At 57.4% G+C, this 18918-nt stretch overlaps 1 protein-coding gene across 1 annotated transcript in view; it reads left to right on the plus strand.

Moving 5' to 3' along the window:
- The window catches only part of LOC103649398 (probable nucleolar protein 5-2), a 44552-nt gene extending 25798 nt beyond the window's left edge, over positions 1-18754 (plus strand). The window contains exons 4-9 of the mRNA XM_023301763.2: positions 16044-16223; positions 16298-16462; positions 16753-16953; positions 17027-17326; positions 17690-17865; positions 18709-18754. Of these exons, the coding sequence (XP_023157531.1) occupies positions 16044-16223; positions 16298-16462; positions 16753-16953; positions 17027-17326; positions 17690-17865; positions 18709-18754 (1068 nt within the window). The remainder of the gene's footprint in view (positions 1-16043; positions 16224-16297; positions 16463-16752; positions 16954-17026; positions 17327-17689; positions 17866-18708) is intronic.
- The last annotated feature ends 164 nt before the right edge of the window (positions 18755-18918 follow it).

The following is an 18918-nucleotide window of genomic DNA, read 5'->3' on the forward strand; positions in this document are numbered from 1 at the left end:
AACTTCCTTGAACTATTGATTACCATCCTTGATACCTGTTTTAAAAAGCTAGATGTGCTTAGTATGCTCATAGACTAAGAACAAAATGTTTTGATCTATGAATCATGTTTTTACAAAGAAAAGAGGCTGGAGTGATGAAGGTATCAAAGGCCTTGATGACTCCATCATTTCAGTAGGGTACCTCTGACAGGTACCAGGTTTTCAGAAATAACTTAATATGAGACCAGACGTTGAGCAGGAAATGTCGCCCGTCTGTGTCGCTTAAGGACCGTTCCGATTGTTGGCCTGCTGATCTAGGACCCTTTAACTGGCCACATGCCTCGTCATGGGTAAGCTTAGCCTCGGTCGGACCAATACCAGAAAGGCCGACCCGCAATGGGAGTGGAGAGATGGCGAGAGTAGCTTGTACCCTCCGTGGCAAGAGACTGGAAGGTGGGGTGCTGTACTCTCGGAAACATGGCGGGCACCATGGCGAGGGTAACGTGTACCAACCAGGCCAACGGCTGGAAGGTGGGGTGCTGTACTCTCGGAAACATGGCGGGCACCATGGCGAGGGTAACGTGTACCAACCAGGCCAATGGCTGGACGGTGGAGTACTGTGCTCTCGGTTGGCGGGGACCCGTTCTGGTCTTGAGAAACCCGTGGGCGAGTTGACATATGCAAGGGTTAAGTGCTACATATGTCGTGTGGTTGGAGATCCCCAGCTGGGTATTAATCGATTCGGATCGCCGAACTTCTCGGATATGAAGACTGGATCTTCGACCCTCATCGTAGATAACAAGTGAAACTAAAGCTGTTAAAATGAAGCTAGTGTAGGATAAGTGAATGCTCTAGATTAGGTAAATCTAGATTCAGGAAAAGTATTTAACTTGTGATGTAAAACTTTGGCATAAGGATCCACTACTAGTAAGCTTTTCTGCAAAAATGAGTCTTTGAAATTTGATAAGCTTTACCTTGATTCCCGACAAACCAACATATCCTTGAGAGTCTTTTCTTTAGTCGGGTAAGTCTTGCTGAGTAATTCCATACTCAGGGTTTTATTCCCTGTTGTTTTTCAGGTTGTAATTTTGTTCTGTTGTGGATGGTGCTAAGTGCCGGTGGGCTCGGCCTTCTTATATAAGTATATCCCTTCTATAGTTTCTTTAATGAGGATTGTCACTTAAGCTAGCATGTATTTTCAAATTTACGAATACTTTATAACATTTCAAATTGTAATTCTTTTGAATCACTTTCTTTTGTAATCTTTTGTAATCACTCCGATGAGGTATAATAATATCTTGATAAACTTGTAATCATTTTGTAATAAAGAATTTATTTCCGCTGCAAGTGTTTGTATGTGAGTTGTGTTTATTTAATCCTGCGATCTTGGCGGTAAGTGGTTTATCCGGGGTCCTTGGGACACTCGGACAGATCCTGTTAAGTTGTTTGGTGCACATGCATACCCGTTTGAGGTCCTTGGGACAAGGACAGGTGCATGTGGGCCCAATAACTTGGGAGGTTCTGCCACAATGACATTATGTGTTTGTCGTTTTGAACAGATGGTACCGATTTAAGTGTCTCACTAACTCTTTTATTTCAGTGGAACACTGTGGACGTAGCCACTAGATATGTACTTCTACTTAGCTTAGGGTAGCTTAGATGGCTATGTTTCAGAATGTGTTTTCCGTAAGTGTCGGCGTTTCGAGACAGGGGGGTCCCTAAGCCGACGAGTGAGTGTGCTGCGTGCCCCAGCCCAGATGGGTCGAGCGCGTGGGCGAGCGCGAAGGGGGAGAGGCGAGGTGGCTGGAGTCGAGCGTGAGAGAGGTGGAAGTCCCGCGGCCTTCGTGTTCGTCCCGCGCCCAGGTCGGGTGCGCTTGCAGTAGGGGGGTTACAAGCGTCCACGCGGGTGAGGGAAGCGAGCGGCCCCAAGAGAGCGCCTGTTTCGTCCTCGGTCCCGCGCGGCCAACCTTCTCTAAGATGGCCCTGATCCTCCCTTTTATAGTCGTAAGGAGAGGATCCAGGTGTACAATGGGGGGTATAGCAGAGTGCTACGTGTCTAGCGGAGGGAGAGCTAGCGCCCTAGGTACATACCAATGTGGCAGCCGGAGAGATCTGGGCACCCTGCTGGCGTGATGTCGTGGCTGTCGGAGGTGCGGCGGAGCCTGGTGGAGGGACAGCTGTTGGAGCGGTCGAGTCCCTGCTGACGTCGTCCTGCTTCCGTAAGAGAGCTGGGGGCCGCCGTCGTCATAGAGCTTGTGGAGCGCCATCATTGCCCCTCCGGCGGAGCTGGCCGGATGGGACGCCGGTCTTGTTCTCCGTGACCCGAGTCGATTCGGGGTAGGATGATGATGGCGCTTCCTGTTGACGTGGCGGTCTGTGCCCTAGGCAGGGCGACGTGGGGGTTCCTCCGAAGCCGAGGTTGAGTCTGCCTTCCGTTGCCGTGGCCGAGCCCGAGCCATGGGGTCGGGCGAGGCGGAAGTCGTTCGGCCGAGGCCAGGGCGGAGTCCGAGCCCTGGGTCGGGCGAGGCGGAGTTTCGTCGTCTTCCGGGTCTTAGCCCGAGCCCGAGCCCTGGGGTCGGGCGAAGCGGAGTTTCGTCGTCTTCCGGGTCTTAGCCCGAGTCCGAGCCCTGGGGTCGGGCGGAGCGGAGTTCGCCGTCTTCCGGGTCTTAGCCCGAGTCCGAGCCCTGGGGTCGGGCGAAGCAGAGTTTCGTCGTCTTCCGGGTCTTAGCCCGAGTCCGAGCCCTGGGGTCGGGCGAAGCGGAGTTTCGTCGTCTTCCGGGTCTTAGCCCGAGTCTGAGCCCTGGGGTCGGGCGGAGCGGAGTTCGCCATCTTCCGGGTCTTAGCCCGAGTCCGAGCCCTGGGGTCGGGCGGAGCGGAGTTCGCCGTCTTCTGTGTCTTAGCCCGAGTCCGAGCCCTGGGGTCGGGCGGAGCGGAGTTCGCCGTCTTCCGGGTCTTAGCCCGAGTCCGAGCCCTGGGGTCGGGCGGAGCGGAGTTCGCCGTCTTCCGGGTCTTAGCCCGAGTCCGAGCCCTGGGGTCGGGCGGAGCGGAGTTCGCCGTCTTCCGGGTCTTAGCCCGAGTCCGAGCCCTAGGGTCGGGCGGGGCGGAGTTCGCCGTGGCGCCTTTGGCAAGGCCTGACTGCCTGTCAGACTCACTCTGTCGAGTGGCACTGCAGTCGGAGTGGCGCAGGCGGCGCTGTCCTTCTGTCAGACTGGCCAGTGGAGCGGTGGAGTGACGGCGGTCACTTCGGCTCTGCCGGGGGCGCGTGTCAGGATGAAGGTGTTAGGCCACCTTTGCGTTAAATGCCCCTGCAATTTGGTCAGTCGGTGTGGCGATTTAGTCAGGGTTGCTTCTGAGCGAAGCCAAGGCCTCGGGCGAGCCGGTGATGTGTCCGCCATAAAAAGGGGGCCTCGGGCGAGACGGAAGTCTCTCGAGGTCGGCTGCCCTTGGCCGAGGCTAGGCTCGGGTGAAGCGTGATCGAGTCACTGGTGTGGACTGATCCCTGACTTAATCGTACCCATCAGGCCTTTGCAGCTTTATGCTGATGGGGGTTACCAGCTGAGAATTAGGCGTCTTGAGGGTACCCCTAATTATGGTCCCCGACAGTAGCCCCCGAGCCTCGAAGGGAGTGTTAGCACTCGCTTGGAGGCTTTTGTCGCACTTTTTTGCAAGGGGACCAGCCTTTCTCGGTTGCATTTCGTTCCGGTGGGTGCGCGCGAGCGCACCCGCCGGGTGTAGCCCCCGAGGCCTCGGAGGAGTGGTTACACTCCTTCGAGGTCTTAATACCTCGCGCAATGCTTCGGCTGGTCTGGTCGTTCCCTCATGCGAACTGGCCGTAGCCCGGGTGCACGGTCGGGGTCCAAGCTCTCGGGCTGGTATGTTGACGCTGTCAACGATTTGGCCGGAGCCGGTTTTTGCGAGAGCAGCCCCCGAGCCTCTGCACAGGGCGAGAGGGCGATCAGGGACAGACTCGACTTTTTACATACGCCCTTACGTCGCCTTTCCGCAAGGAGGAGGGGGGGGAGTGCGCCATGTTACCCTCGATGGGCACCGAACATGGTGTCTCCGGTGAGCTGCAAGCGGGTAATCCGAGTGGACGTCCGTGCCCCGTTCGTTGGGGGTCGGCTAGGGGCCCAGAGGCACGCCCAAAAGTACCTGCGGGTGATTTGCCGGACCCGGTCCCCTGGCGACGGGGTCCGAGGGCTCGATGCCTCCCTCCGATGGGATTCCGTTACAAGATCGTTCCCGCTGGTCTCGGAAATGTCCTAGGGTACCTCGGGAGCGCAGCCCGAGCCTTGGTTATGTATCGAACGTACCCCTGGTCATCCCTCGCTCGGTGTCTGAGGCGACTGTGAACCCTTCGGGGGCCAGCCTTCGAACCCCTGATCAGTAATGGGCGCGGAGCCCGAGTAGCCTGAGGCGGCCATGGAACCCTTCGGGGGGCTGGCCTTCGAACCCCTGACCAGTAGTGGGTGTCGGGCCCACGCGATCTGAGGCGGCTGTTGAACCCTTCGGAGGGCCAGCCTTCGAACCCCTGATCAGTAGTGGGGGGCTCGGAGCCCGGTTCCTTCGCGGAGAAGGATCCCATTCGGGGTATCCCCCTTTCCCGGTCCCTGTTGCAAGAGATAGAGAAAGAGGAAAACGGAAAAGGATACGAAATCGGACGACGTGGCGTACCTTTTCTGACGCGATTATTACGACGAAGGTGAAGCGTCGCGCGCTCCTCCTGCCAGAGGCGCCGCGTGTCCCGCCGCGGAGTTAATGCGACGGGGCGAGTGGTTGGCGGGGCGGCCGTTGCGCGCGTGCGATCCGTTCGAGGAACGGGTCACGGGTGCACCGTCTCCACGCCGTGAGAGGAGGCTCTCTTGCTGTCCCAGGATGGGACGTGAGCCTGGCTGACGACGTGACCGCTGCGCCCGCCCGCCTGCCACCGCTATTACTGCCGGCCCACTTTCGGTTGCTTTGACCGACGCGCCAGGCTGGCGCTGTTGGGTCGCCTCGAGTCGTGGCTTTGGCTCCGCAACCGAAGAGGCGCGATGGTGGCACAAGTGGCGGTGCGGTTGCTCGCATGCAGCAGCTGGCGCGCCGGTTGCTCGACGCGTGGGCCTGGGTTCCCAAGCTGGCGTGTCAGAAGTCGGAGAAGCGCGCCCATCTGGCGCGGTTGCATGCCGCCTGCATGGCTGCCCGCCCCTTCTGCCCGTTGGTCTGGGCGAAAATGGGGGGTCGCTTGTAACCGCTGGACGGTCGTGCGCACCACGCGCGGCGGTTTGGCTTCTTCTGCCCTGAGCCGGCTTGCATGACATGCGGGACCCAGCCCCCGAGTCGCAGGGGAGGGCCTTGGAGCGTGTTGGAGAAGACTCAGCCCGTGGCGCCTGGGGGCGCACGTAGGGAGAGTTGCCTTTAAAAGGAGGGAGACTCCTTTCGGAATGCAACCATGTCTTCTTCCTCCCTTAAGCGTCGTGTCTTCCCATCTTCCAAGCCCCCGGATGGGGGGTATCCGCCGCCTTTCCGCCTCCTCATTGGAGGAACGCAACTCCATGGGAGTTGGTACCTCTCAGCCATCGTTCGGCTTCAAGGATTTTCATCACGCAGCCTGGCCACGCTCCGTCACCGGTGGCCACCCAAGATGGTGACCTCTAGTTCGACGGTGGGGAAAGCGGGCCAGGCCGCGGCCTCTACTCCTCCCTCGGCCTCAAGGATTTTCGTCATCCAGGCCAAGATGGAAGATGAGGCGAGTCGGGGGGCCGCCCCCGCGTGGGTCGGCTGCCCCTTTCTTCCCCCCGCGCCCGGGGGTGAAGGGCGTCCTTGAGCCCCACGGAGACTTCCTCCAGCCATGCCGGGATATGTAGGGCGCTAGTGGCCCTGGATCTCCGTCTCCCTGCCTGAATGGCTGGTTCTCGTCCTCAGCGGGGGGGAGTTCTCCTGCCGCGACACCTGCCCCAAAGCTGCTGCCTAAGCCGCTTCGCTGTCTAGGGCAGGGGTGGTTGTCGTCGCGGTTGGAACGGGCGGCAGCGAGCCGCTCATCGTTCTTCAGTTACTCCGCAGGCCTTCCCCCTCGGAGGGGGGTTGTTCGTACCTGCGGAGGTGGGAACCGGAGTTCCGTTGGTAGTGGCATCTCGAATGCCAGTGTTTTTTGTTCATTGTGGCTGTCGGGGCCTGAACATGTATGTAATTTCGGCACGGAGCCGTGTTTTTTCCTCATTTTCGAGCACTAAGTCTCGCCTGTTGATCATCTGAACCGCTTTACTAAGCATGAGTCGCCCCGTGTCAAGGTGACGGGCGAGGTATCCGTATCCCGGAGGCGTAGGAATCCCTCGGCCTGTTCGGCCTTGTTGTCTGGGGCTCCTCTAGCTTAGTTAAAGAGACCCCTCGGCCGCCCTTCGGTGGACCGAGGCCAGGGGTAGCGATATCAGTATGAACAGAGGCGGAGTTGGCTCGAGAATGGGAACCTGGTTGGCCGGAGCCTAGTCGTGTTGTCCGTCAGCGGAGCCGACGCCGAAGTCGATCAGTCGAGGCCTCGGGTCGGGCTGGCGCCCTTGGAAGCCGGTTGACCGAGGCCCCAGGGGTAACCGGTGGAGCCGCCTGCTCGGGCCGGATTCCCGGAGGAGTCCCTGGGCCGCGTCGCCGCCCGAGGCCTGGTCGGGCTTTGCTGGAGACGTCGTCGATGCCGAGGGTGCTACGGCTCCCTTCAGCGTGAAGACCCGAGCCTGCAGGATCAGATCATCTTGTAGCGTGTGCTTTCTGTGGCCGCCGAGGCCAGAAAAAACACACCCTTGCCACGCTTGCGAAGCTGCGCCTTTTTTCCTCTTGTTTCGAGCATCTGGACTCTGTCGGTAACAGGGATGTTTGTGTGAGCGAGAGTTGCTTTTCGCGGAAGGGACGAGTGAGGTATCCGTATCCCAGAGGCGTGGGAATCCCTCGGCTCGGTCGGCCTTGCCGCTTACGCGTACTTTCACCCGTCCATGAGGCCCTGTCCCCGACTTAGTCGAGAAAACTTGAAGGACTGCTTCGGCAGGAGAGCTTCCAAACGTGAAGACTTGTTCGGTCCACGGAGTCGCTTTATCCGAGCGCAAGTTACTTATCGCAGAAGGTGATGAGTGAGGTATCCGTATCCCGGAGGCGTAGGAGTCCCTCGGCTCGGTCAGCCTTGGCCGCTTACGTGTACTCCGTCGTTTCCAGGATCCGCTTTCCGAAGTAGTCAAGAAGCACGAAAGAAATCCTGCTAAAAAGAGATCCTTTTTCGAGGAAAAATTCGACGCAGAGGGGGTCTCCCCCCTTTTAGCCCCCGAGGGAGGGTCGGGCTTTGCCGAGGCTAGGCCGACCCTTCCTTGACGACTAAACTTTGCGTAGGTGCGAGGTATATGAACAACTTGAAAACATCTTAAGGGTAGAAGCGACGTAGCTGTTTGATGTTCCAAGCGTTGCCGTAGATTTCGCCTTGATTGTTGGCCAGCTTGTATGTTCCGGGCTTCAGAACTTTGGTGATGACGAATGGCCCTTCCCAGGGGGGCGTGAGCTTGTGCCTCCCTCGGGCGTCTTGCCGCAGCCGAAGCACCAGATCGCCCACCTGGAGTTCTCGGGACCGGACCCCTCGGGCGTGGTAGCGTCGCAGGGACTGTTGATACCGCGCCGAGTGTAGTAAGGCCCTGTCCCGAGCTTCCTCCAGCTGGTCCAGCGATTCCTCTCGGCTGGCTTGGTTGCTTTGTTCGGTGTAGGCCCTCGCCCTCGGGGAGCCGTATTCCAGGTCAGTGGGCAAGATAGCTTCAGCCCCGTAGACCAGGAAAAACGGCGTGAAGCCCGTGGCACGACTCGGCGTCGTCCTTAGGCTCCAGACCACCGAGGGGAGTTCCTTCATCCATCGCTTGCCGAATTTGTTGAGGTCGTTGTAGATCCGAGGCTTGAGCCCTTGTAGAATCATGCCGTTGGCACGCTCTACTTGCCCATTCGACATGGGATGAGCCACGGCGGCCCAGTCCACCCGGATATGGTGATCCTCGCAAAAATCCAATAATTTTTTGCCGGTGAACTGGGTGCCGTTGTCGGTGATGATGGAGTTCGGGACCCCGAAGCGATGGATGATGTTGGTGAAGAACGCCACCGCCTGCTCGGACCTGATGCTGTTCAGAGGTCGGACCTCGATCCACTTGGAGAATTTGTCGATGGCGACCAGCAGGTGCGTGTAGCCCCCGGGCGCCTTCTGCAAGGGACCGACGAGGTCCAGACCCCATACAGCGAAGGGCCAAGTGACGGGTATTGTTTGCAGAGCCTGAGCGGGCAGGTGTGTCCGCTTCGCATAGAATTGGCACCCTTCGCAGGTGCGGACAATCCTAGTGGCGTCAGCCACCGCCGTTGGCCAGTAGAAGCCTTGCCGGAAAGCATTTCCGACAAGGGCTCGGGGCGCTGCGTGGTGGCCGCAAGCCCCCGAGTGTATTTCTTGCAGCAGTTCCCGACCTTCGGCGATGGAGATGCATCGCTGGAGGATGCCCGAGGGGCTGCGGTGGTAGAGCTCCTCTTCGTCGCCCAGCAAGACGAATGACTTGGCGCGTCGCGCTACCCGCCGAGCCTCGACTTGGTCGAGGGGTAGCTCCCCTCGGCGGAGATATTGCAGGTACGGGGCCTGCCAATCTTGGTCTGGCGTGGCCCCGCTCTGCCCTTCCTCGACGTTCAGTGCCCCGCCCTCGGGGGCCGAGGGTACCTCGGGCTCTGCCGAGGGTACCTCGGGCCGTGCCGAGGGTACCTCGGGCTCGGGCGCGTCGTCGAGCTTGACGGAGGGTTGATGCAGATCCCGGGAGAAGACGTCCGGGGGGACTGTCGTTCGCCCCGAGGCTATCTTAGCCAGCTCGTCTGCGGTTTCGTTGTAGCGCCGAGCGATGTGGTTGAGCTCGAGCCCGAAGAACTTGTCTTCCAGGCGCCGAACCTCGTCGCTGTAGGCCTCCATCTTCGGGTCGCGGCAGTGGGAGTTCTTCATGACTTGGTCGATGACGAGCTGTGAATCACCGCGGGCGTCGAGGCGTCTGACCCCTAGCTCGATGGCGATCCGCAATCCGTTGACCAGAGCTTCGTACTCGGCCACATTGTTGGACGCCGAGAAATGGAGGCGCAGCACGTAGCGCAAGTGCTTTCCGAGGGGCGAGATGAAGAGCAGGCCTGCGCCGGCCCCCGTCTTCATCAGCGACCCGTCGAAAAACATGGTCCAGAGCTCCGGTTGGATCGGAGTCATTGGCAGCTGGGTGTCGACCCATTCGGCCACGAAATCCGCCAACACCTGGGACTTGATGGCCTTCCGAGGGGCGAACGAGATCATTTCGCCCATGATTTCCACCGCCCACTTTGCGATCCTGCCCGAGGCCTCTCGGCACTGGATGATCTCCCCCAGGGGGAAGGATGACACCACAGTTACCGGATGAGACTCGAAGTAGTGTCGCAGCTTCCGCCTTGTCAGGATCACAGCATACAGCAGCTTTTGAACTTGTGGGTAGCGGATCTTAGTCTCGGACAGCACTTCGCTGATGAAGTAGACCGGCCTCTGAACGGGCAATGCATGCCCTTCCTCTTGCCTTTCGACCACAATCGCGGCGCTAACCACCTGAGTGGTCGCGGCGACGTAGACCAAGAGGGCTTCTCCGTCCGCCGGGGGCACCAAGACAGGCGCCTTCAGGTTGCTGAGGGCTTCCTCGGCCTCAGGGGTCCAAGCGAAACACTCGGCCTTCCTTAAGAGGCGGTACAGAGGCAGACCTCTTTCGCCGAGGCGTGAGATGAAGCGGCTCAGGGCCGCGAGGCATCCCATGACCCTCTGTACCCCTTTTAAGTCCTTGATGGGTCCCATGCTGGTGATGACCGCGATCTTCTCCGGGTTGGCTTCGATGCCTCGCTCGGAGACGATGAACCCTAGGAGCATGCCTCGAGGCACCCCGAAGACACACTTCTCAGGATTAAGCTTGACTCCTTTCGCCTTGAGACACCGGAATGTCACTTCAAGGTCGGAGAGGAGGTCGGAAGCCTTCCTTGTCTTGACTACGATGTCATCGACGTAGGCCTCGACTGTGCGACCGATGTGTTCGCCGAACACATGGTTCATGCACCGCTGGTACGTCGCGCCCGCATTCTTCAAACCGAACGGCATGGTGACATAGCAGTACATGCCGAACGGCGTGATGAAAGAAGTCGCGAGCTGGTCGGACTCTTTCATCCGGATCTGGTGATACCCTGAGTAGGCATCGAGGAAGGACAGGGTTTCGCACCCAGCGGTGGAATCCACGATTTGGTCGATGCGAGGCAGAGGGTAGGGAACCTTCGGACATGCTTTGTTGAGACCAGTGTAGTCTACACACATCCGCCATTTCCCCCCTTTCTTCCTCACAAGCACAGGGTTGGCAAGCCATTCGGGATGGAATACCTCTTTGATGAACCCTGCTGCCATTAGCTTGTGGATCTCTTCGCCAATCACTCTGCGCTTCTCCTCGTCGAATCGGCGCAGAGGCTGCCTGACGGGTCGGGCTCCGGCCCGAATATCCAGCGAGTGCTCGGCGACATCCCTCGGTATGCCGGGCATGTCCGAGGGACTCCACGCAAAGACGTCGGCGTTTGCGCGGAGAAAGTCGACGAGCACTGCTTCCTATTTGGGGTCGAGCCCGGAACCGATCCGGACCTGCTTGGTGGTGTCGCCACTGGGGTCGAGAGGGACGGCCTTGACCGTCTCCGCTGGCTCGAAGTTGCCGGCGTGGCGCTTCACGTCTGGCACCTCCTTGGAGAGGTTCTCCAGGTCGGCGATGAGGGCCTCGGACTCGGCGAGGGCCTCGGCACTCCACGTCGCATTCGAACGCGTGTTTGTACGTGGGGCCGACGGTGATGACCCCGTTGGGGCCCGGCATCTTGAGCTTCAAGTAGGTGTAGTTGGGGACGTCCATGAACTTCGCGTAGCATGGCCTCCCTAGCACGGCGTGGTAGGTTCCTCGGAACCCGACCACCTCGAACGTCAGGGTCTCCCTTCGGAAGTTGGAGGGTGTCCCGAAGCAGACGGGGAGGTCGAGTCGCCCGAGGGGCTGGACGCGCTTCCCAGGGATGATCCCGTGGAAGGGCGCAGCGCCTGCTCGGACGGAGGACAGATCGACGCGCAGGAGCTTGAGGGTCTCGGCGTAGATGATGTTGAGGCAGCTGCCCCCATCCATCAGGACCTTGGTGAGCCTGACATCGCCGACAACGGGGTCGACGACGAGCGGGTATTTCCCCGGGCTCGGCACATGATCGGGGTGGTCGGCCTGGTCGAAAGTGATGGGCTTGTCGGACCAGTCTAGGTAGACTGGCGCCGCCACCTTCACCGAGCAGACCTCCCGGCGCTCTTGCTTGCGGTGCCGAGCCGAGGTATTCGCCGCATGCCCTCCATAGATCACGAAGCAGTCGCGGACCTCGGGGAATTCTCCTGCTAGGTGATCTTCGTTCTTGTCGTCGTCGCGGGCCCTGCCACCCTCGGCGGGTGGCCCGGCCCTGTGGAAGTGACGCCGAAGCATAACGCACTCCTCGAGGGTGTGCTTAACGGGCCCCTGATGGTAGGGGCACAGCTCCTTGAGCATCTTGTCGAAGAGGTTTGCACCTCCGGGGGGCTTCCGAGGGTTCTTATACTCGGCGGCGGCGACAAGGTCCGCGTCAGCGGCGTCGCGTTTCGATTGCGACTTCTTCTTGCCTTTCTTCTTGGCGCCGCGCGGAGCAGACGCCTCGGGAGCTTCTTCCGATGGGCGGCCCTGGGGCTGCTTGTCCTTTCGGAAGATAGCCTCGACCGCCTCCTGGCCAGAGGCGAACTTGGTGGCGATGTCCATCAGCTCGCTCGCCCTGGTGGGGGTTTTGCGACCTAGCTTGCTCACCAGGTCGCGGCAAGTGGTGCCGGCGAGGATCGCGCCGATGACATCCGAGTCGATGATGTTGGGCAGCTCGGTGCGCTGCTTCGAGAATCGCCGGATGTAGTCCCGAAGCGGCTCCCCCGGCTGTTGCCGGCAGCTTCGAAGGTCCCAAGAATTCCCGGGGCGCACGTATGTGCCCTGGAAATTGCCAGCGAAGGCTTGGACCAAGTCGTCCCAGTTGGAGATCTGCCCCGGAGGCAGGTGCTCCAACCAGGCGCGAGCAGTGTCGGAGAGGAACAGGGGGAGGTTACGGATGATGAGGTTGTCGTCGTCCGTTCCACCCAGTTGGCAGGCAAGGCGGTAGTCCGCGAGCCACAGTTCCGGTCTCGTTTCCCCCGAGTACTTCGTGATAGTAGTCGGGGGTCGGAACCGGGTCGGGAATGGCGCCCGTCGGATGGCCCGACTGAAGCCCTGCGGACCGGGTGGTTCGGGCGAGGGACTCCGATCCTCCCCGCTGTCGTAGCGCCCCCCACGCCTGGGGTGGTAGCCTCGGCGCACCCTTTCGTCGAGGTGAGCCCGACGGTCGCGTCGATGGTGCTCGTTGCCGAGGTGGCCCGGGGCCGCAGGCGCGGTGTTGCGCGTGCGCCCAGTGTAGACCGAGGCTTCCCGCATGAATCGGGAAGTCGCGGCATGAGGTTCCGAGGGATAACCTTGCCTTCGGGAGGCGGTGCTCTCGGCCCGCCGGGCCGCAGCACCTTCCAGGAGATTCTTGAGTTCTCCCTGGATTCGCCGACCCTCGGTGGTTGACGGCTCCGGCATCGCGCGGATGAGCATTGCTGCGGTTGCCAGGTTCTGACCAACCCCGCTGGATGCGGGCGGCGGCCTGATCCTGACATCGTTGGCGACGCGGTGCTGGAGACCTTGGGGCAGGTGACGTATTTCTCCGGCCAGGGGTTGGCCCACCCATGCTTGTCCGACGTCCCGACGGATCGGCTCAAGCGCTCCTGTTCCCTCGTTGAGCCTGGCCTGCGCCTCGCGGACTTGCTCGAGTTGTGGGTCGTAACCCCCCGCCGGAGCGGGGACCACAGCTAGCTCCCGTGGGATGTCGGCGCGAGGCACCGGCCTAGGGAGATCACCGTCCTCCGGCATGCCAAGATGGTTGCCTTCGGAGGGATCCCCTAGCTCGATGTGGAAACATTCGCGGCTTGGGCCGCAGCTCTCGTCGCCAAGGCTGCGGCTTCCATCGGAACAGTCGGATAGGCAGTAGTCACATGCGGTCATGAAGTCTCGCACGACACTGGGGTTGCCAAGTCCGGAGAAATCCCAACCGATGCTGGGATCGTCATCTTCCTCGGACCCAGAGGGCCCGTAGGTCGAGACGTCCGTCAGTCGGTCCCAAGGCGACCGCATACGGAACCTCAGTGGGGTTGCACTCGCCTCAATGAGAGCGCCTGCCAAAACGAGGTCGTTTGGCGGGTTGAGGCCGAGTCGAAATGACGCAAGATGGGAGTTAGTCGGTACCTTTTTGTCGACGAGGAGCGACGTAGTCACATCGGGGAGTGGTTGCACCGTCAACTCTGGTTGGAGGGCGACGTCCTGCAGGCTTTCCGCGAGCGCGCCGGCGTCGTCTCCTTGCTCGGGGTCAGCGTGCCGCGGGGGGACGGCGCTTGCCTCCGTCTTGAACGCGAGGTCGACGTCCGGCGTGCCTTCCGTCGGGGTGTCGGGGGCGTCGATTCGCTCGACGGCCGACGAAGCGCGGCCTCCCACCTGGCCTTGACGGCCCCGCCTCCTCCTCCGTTGGCGGGGGAGAGAACGGAGCGAGCCCGAATGTTGCCCTTCCACCACGCGGGGAAGACGTCGTCGATTCCGCCGCCGGCGGGCGGGTTGTCGGCCGCCATTGTCGTAGTCGCGCGGCGGTGGAAGAAGTATCATGTCGTAGCTGCCGTCGAAGGACATGAACTCAAGAGTCCCGAAACGAAGCACCGTCCCGGGCCGGAGAGGTTGCTGGAGACTGCCCATCTGGAGCTTGACGGGGAGCTGTTCGTCAGCACGCAGCAGGCCCCTACCTGGCGCGCCAACTGTCGGCGTTTCGAGACAGGGGGGTCCCTAAGCCGACGAGTGAGTGTGCTGCGTGCCCCAGCCCAGATGGGTCGAGCGCGTGGGCGAGCGCGAAGGGGGGAGAGGCGAGGTGGCCGGAGTCGAGCGTGAGAGAGGTGGAAGTCCCGCGGCCTTCGTGTTCGTCCCGCGCCCAGGTCGGGTGCGCTTGCAGTAGGGGGGTTACAAGCGTCCACGCGGGTGAGGGAAGCGAGCGGCCCCAAGAGAGCGCCTGTCCCGTCCTCGGTCCCACGCGGCCAACCTTCTCTAAGAAGGCCCTGGTCCTCCCTTTTATAGTCGTAAGGAGAGGATCCAGGTGTACAATGGGGGGTGTAGCAGAGTGCTACGTGTCTAGCGGAGGGAGAGCTAGCGCCCTAGGTACATGCCAATGTGACAGCCGGAGAGATCTGGGCACCCTGCTGGCGTGATGTCGTGGCTGTCGGAGGTGCGGCGGAGCCTGGTGGAGGGACAGCTGTTGGAGCGGTCGAGTCCCTGCTGACGTCGTCCTACTTCCGTAAGAGAGCTGGGGGCCGCCGTCGTCATAGAGCTTGTGGATCGCCATCATTGCCCCTCCGGCGGAGCTGGCCGGATGGGACGCCGGTCTTGTTCTCCGTGACCCGAGTCGATTCGGGGTATGATGATGATGGCGCTTCCTGTTGACGTGGCGGTCTGTGCCCTAGGCAGGGCGACGTGGGGGTTCCTCCGAAGCCGAGGTTGAGTCTGCCTTCCGTTGCCGTGGCCGAGCCCGAGCCATGGGGTCGGGCGAGGCGGAAGTCGTTCGGCCGAGGCCAGGGCGGAGTCCGAGCCCTGGGGTCGGGCGAGGCGGAGTTTCGTCGTCTTCCGGGTCTTAGCCCGAGCCCGAGCCCTGGGGTCGGGCGAAGCGGAGTTTCGTCGTCTTCCGGGTCTTAGCCCGAGTCCGAGCCCTGGGGTCGGGCGGAGCGGAGTTCGCCGTCTTCCGGGTCTTAGCCCGAGTCCGAGCCCTGGGGTCGGGCGAAGCGGAGTTTCGTCGTCTTCCGGGTCTTAGCCCGAGTCCGAGCCCTGGGGTCGGGCGAAGCGGAGTTTCGTCGTCTTCCGGGTCTTAGCCCGAGTCCGAGCCCTGGGGTCGGGCGGAGCGGAGTTCGCCGTCTTCCGGGTCTTAGCCCGAGTCCGAGCCCTGGGGTCGGGCGGAGCGGAGTTCGCCGTCTTCCGGGTCTTAGCCCGAGTCCGAGCCCTGGGGTCGGGCGGAGCGGAGTTCGCCATCTTCCGGGTCTTAGCCCGAGTCCGAGCCCTGGGGTCGGGCGGAGCGGAGTTCGCCGTCTTCCGGGTCTTAGCCCGAGTCCGAGCCCTGGGGTCGGGCGGAGCGGAGTTCGCCGTCTTCCGGGTCTTAGCCCGAGTCCGAGCCCTAGGGTCGGGCGGGGCGGAGTTCGCCGTGGCGCCTTTGGCAAGGCCTGACTGCCTGTCAGACTCACTCTGTCGAGTGGCACTGCAGTCGGAGTGGCGCAGGCGGCGCTGTCCTTCTGTCAGACTGGCCAGTGGAGCGGTGGAGTGACGGCGGTCACTTCGGCTCTGCCGGGGGCGCGTGTCAGGATGAAGGTGTCAGGCCACCTTTGCGTTAAATGCCCCTGCAATTTGGTCAGTCGGTGTGGCGATTTAGTCAGGGTTGCTTCTGAGCGAAGCCAAGGCCTCGGGCGAGCCGGTGATGTGTCCGCCATAAAAAGGGGGCCTCGGGCGAGACGGAAGTCTCTCGAGGTCGGCTGCCCTTGGCCGAGGCTAGGCTCGGGTGAAGCGTGATCGAGTCACTCGTGTGGACTGATCCCTGACTTAATCGTACCCATCAGGCCTTTGCAGCTTTATGCTGATGGGGGTTACCAGCTGAGAATTAGGCGTCTTGAGGGTACCCCTAATTATGGTCCCCGACAGTAAGCTATTTCAAACATTTCACATTTCAAGCATCAAGCTACAAAATACCAACAGATTTGTGCTGCACATATGGATGAAGCCACTTGGAAATCATGCATACTGTGTCTCCTAACAAAGTTACTGTTTTCGTTCAAATGCAAAATAAGAAATAAGAAGAAAACTTGATGAGTCGTCCTATTCTCCGCTTCTGTACCTTTATTAGTTTTCTGTTCTGACCGATAACAGAGAACTTTCCTGTAGGTGGTCGAGCTGAAGGCTTTCAACAAGTTTGAGAACACATCTGATGCCCTATCCGCGGCAACCATGATTATTGATAGCAAGCCTAGCAAGGGTCTGCGCAAGTTCTTGCAGAAACATTGTGAGGGTGAAACATTAGCAGTAGCTGATTCTAAGCTTGGAAATGCTATAAAAGAAAAGCTGGTCAGTAGTATTTCCTTGTTTTTTTTAACTTTTTGTGAATGGCCAGCACTTGTGACATTTTAATTGTGTTGCAGAAAATTGACTGCCTTCACAATAGTGCTGTGATGGAGCTGATGAGAGGACTGAGAAATCAGCTTACCGAGCTTATAACTGGGTTGGGTGCACAAGACCTTGGTCCAATGAGCTTGGGATTGTCCCACAGCTTGTCTAGGTATAAGCTGAAGTTCAGCCCTGAGAAGGTGAGTCTTGTATCGGTGCCACTGTCAATCTTATTATTCATGTTGTTATATGCTCTATTTCTGGCTTTTATTGTGTCATCATTTGTGCTTGGCATTATGTACCGGTTTCCATATTGTACTCATGCACTTTTATTCTTTGATTGCCTCTTGGTGCATCTATATTATCTTTTGCAGCATTCAAAATACGTAACATCTTATGAGTTTTTGACTATTTAAGATTCTTCTAGATCTTTGCTATTAAAGAATTATTTTGACATGTTAAGTGATTTTTTATTGTTTGTGTTACACAGGTTGATACAATGATCATTCAAGCCATTGGATTATTGGATGATCTTGACAAGGAGCTTAACACTTATGCCATGAGAGTTCGTGAATGGTATGGCTGGCACTTTCCAGAGCTCACCAAAATAGTTACAGATAATATACAGTATGCCAAAGTTGTGAAGATGATGGGCAACAGAGTTAATGCAGTCAACCTTGACTTCTCTGAGGTGATTATTGACATCTAAATATGATATATAATTCATATAAAAGACATTGTTTAGTAAGGTCTGTTGTTTTCAGATATTGTCAGATGAAGAGCTAGAAACACAGCTAAAGGAGGCAGCAGTAATATCCATGGGAACAGAAGTTAGTGACCTTGACTTATCGAATATCAGAGAGCTATGTGATCAAGTGCTGGCCCTTTCTGAGTACAGAGCCCAGCTGTATGACTATTTAAGAAGCAGGATGAACACTATCGCACCAAATTTGACATCACTGGTGGGTGAATTAGTTGGCGCTGGCCTTATTGCACATGGTGGAAGTTTGCTAAATTTGGCCAAGCAGCCTGGTAGCACAATTCAGATACTTGGTGCAGAGAAGGTTTGTTTACTTGTGAATGGATGATTCTGGAAACCATTTTTTCCCCAATTTCCACCTCTTCTGAGTGTGTTTGTGTGCCTTGTGTGCAACAACGGTTTAGTATGACATGCTTATGTTGTCTGCTAGAATTATCTAACATCTTGCGAAACATGTGAATTTCTTGTTTCGTGTCCTTTTTTAAAAAAAGTTTATTCTCTAATAATGCCATAGTGATGTCAATTGATGTCATGTGTTAGCATTATTTAGTTTGCTGTCTGCTAGAATTTGCTTTCTTCGCTTAGAACTAAAGATTTATTATTTAGTTATGTTGTCTGCTAGAATTTTCTTTCTTCGCTAAGAACTAAAGATTATGTTTCTCACCAGGCTTTATTCAGAGCTCTAAAGACAAAGCATTCTACACCTATGTATGGCCTCATCTACCATGCATCCTTAATTGGAAAGGCTTCTCAAAAGCACAAGGGAAAAATCTCCCGTTCTCTTGCTGCAAAAACGGCTCTTGCCATCCGGTATGATGCCCTTGGTGATGGTGAGGACAAAATGTGTGTTATCGTAGTATACTGGTATTATATATTCCCGTTGCAACGCACGGGCATTCAGCTAGTTATCAGATAATGCGGTAGCAAGTGTTGAGCGTGGGGCAGCTACACAGGCCTAGACCCTATGATAAAGGTGTTTGGTTTATATGAACTAATTTTTCCTCTACCATTTTATTCTATTTTAGTCTTTAAATTACCAAATATAGAAATTAAAACTATATTTTAGTTTTCGTATTTGGCAATTTACAGACTAAAATTAAATAAATAGAGATACTAAAAATTAGTCTTTATAAACCAAACGCGTTTTAAGCACAAATATAGCAGTCACTCCAATAGCAAGGCCGCCCCACCTGATAGGCAAAATCGACAGCTCTACTGGTAGGGTCCAGTTTAGCTTGTTCTGGTGGTAGAGATTGGCCACTTGGAGACTTGTCAGATTTCCCATGGTGCTATGACAGTGAGCTTTTATTGTGTGAGAAATCCTGTATTGGAAGAACACAACTTCATATCACCGATGACGATTTTCTAAGGTGGATCATACTACTAAATATAATGCATTTAGCTTAAATTGATCTGAACAGTTATCCAAATCACACTGATGTATACATTTGACTTCAGTTTTGAGTGTATCAGCAAAAGAAGAGTACATGGATACTAGGGTGTGAGCAAAACGAGGTAGCAAATTAACGGTGTTAGTGAAGAAATGAACGGAATGGTAAATGTCAAAGAAAGGTATAACTTTTACTGGTATTTTGTATTTTCCAGAGCTGATCTCTTTTGGTGGTATTTTATAGAGACAATGAACTTTCACTGCTATAGAACCAATTTTCCTTTTTTTTGTTATAGTCTTTGTCGTTATGACGACTTCGAGATAAAAAGACCATCACTATAGAAGGTGTGTGTTAAAGTAACTGATGCAGTCAATCACCAATGGATTATCCCTGCCAGAAGTACATCTACACCCTATGTATCGAACATTTTTGAAGAACTATTATCGAACGTCTCGAACATTTTTGAAGAAGTGTTATGGAATGTTTAGGGCCAGAGTACATGTGT

The sequence above is a fragment of the Zea mays genome, chromosome 2 (genome assembly GCF_902167145.1).
Source record: "Zea mays cultivar B73 chromosome 2, Zm-B73-REFERENCE-NAM-5.0, whole genome shotgun sequence".
NCBI lineage: Eukaryota > Viridiplantae > Streptophyta > Magnoliopsida > Poales > Poaceae > Zea > Zea mays.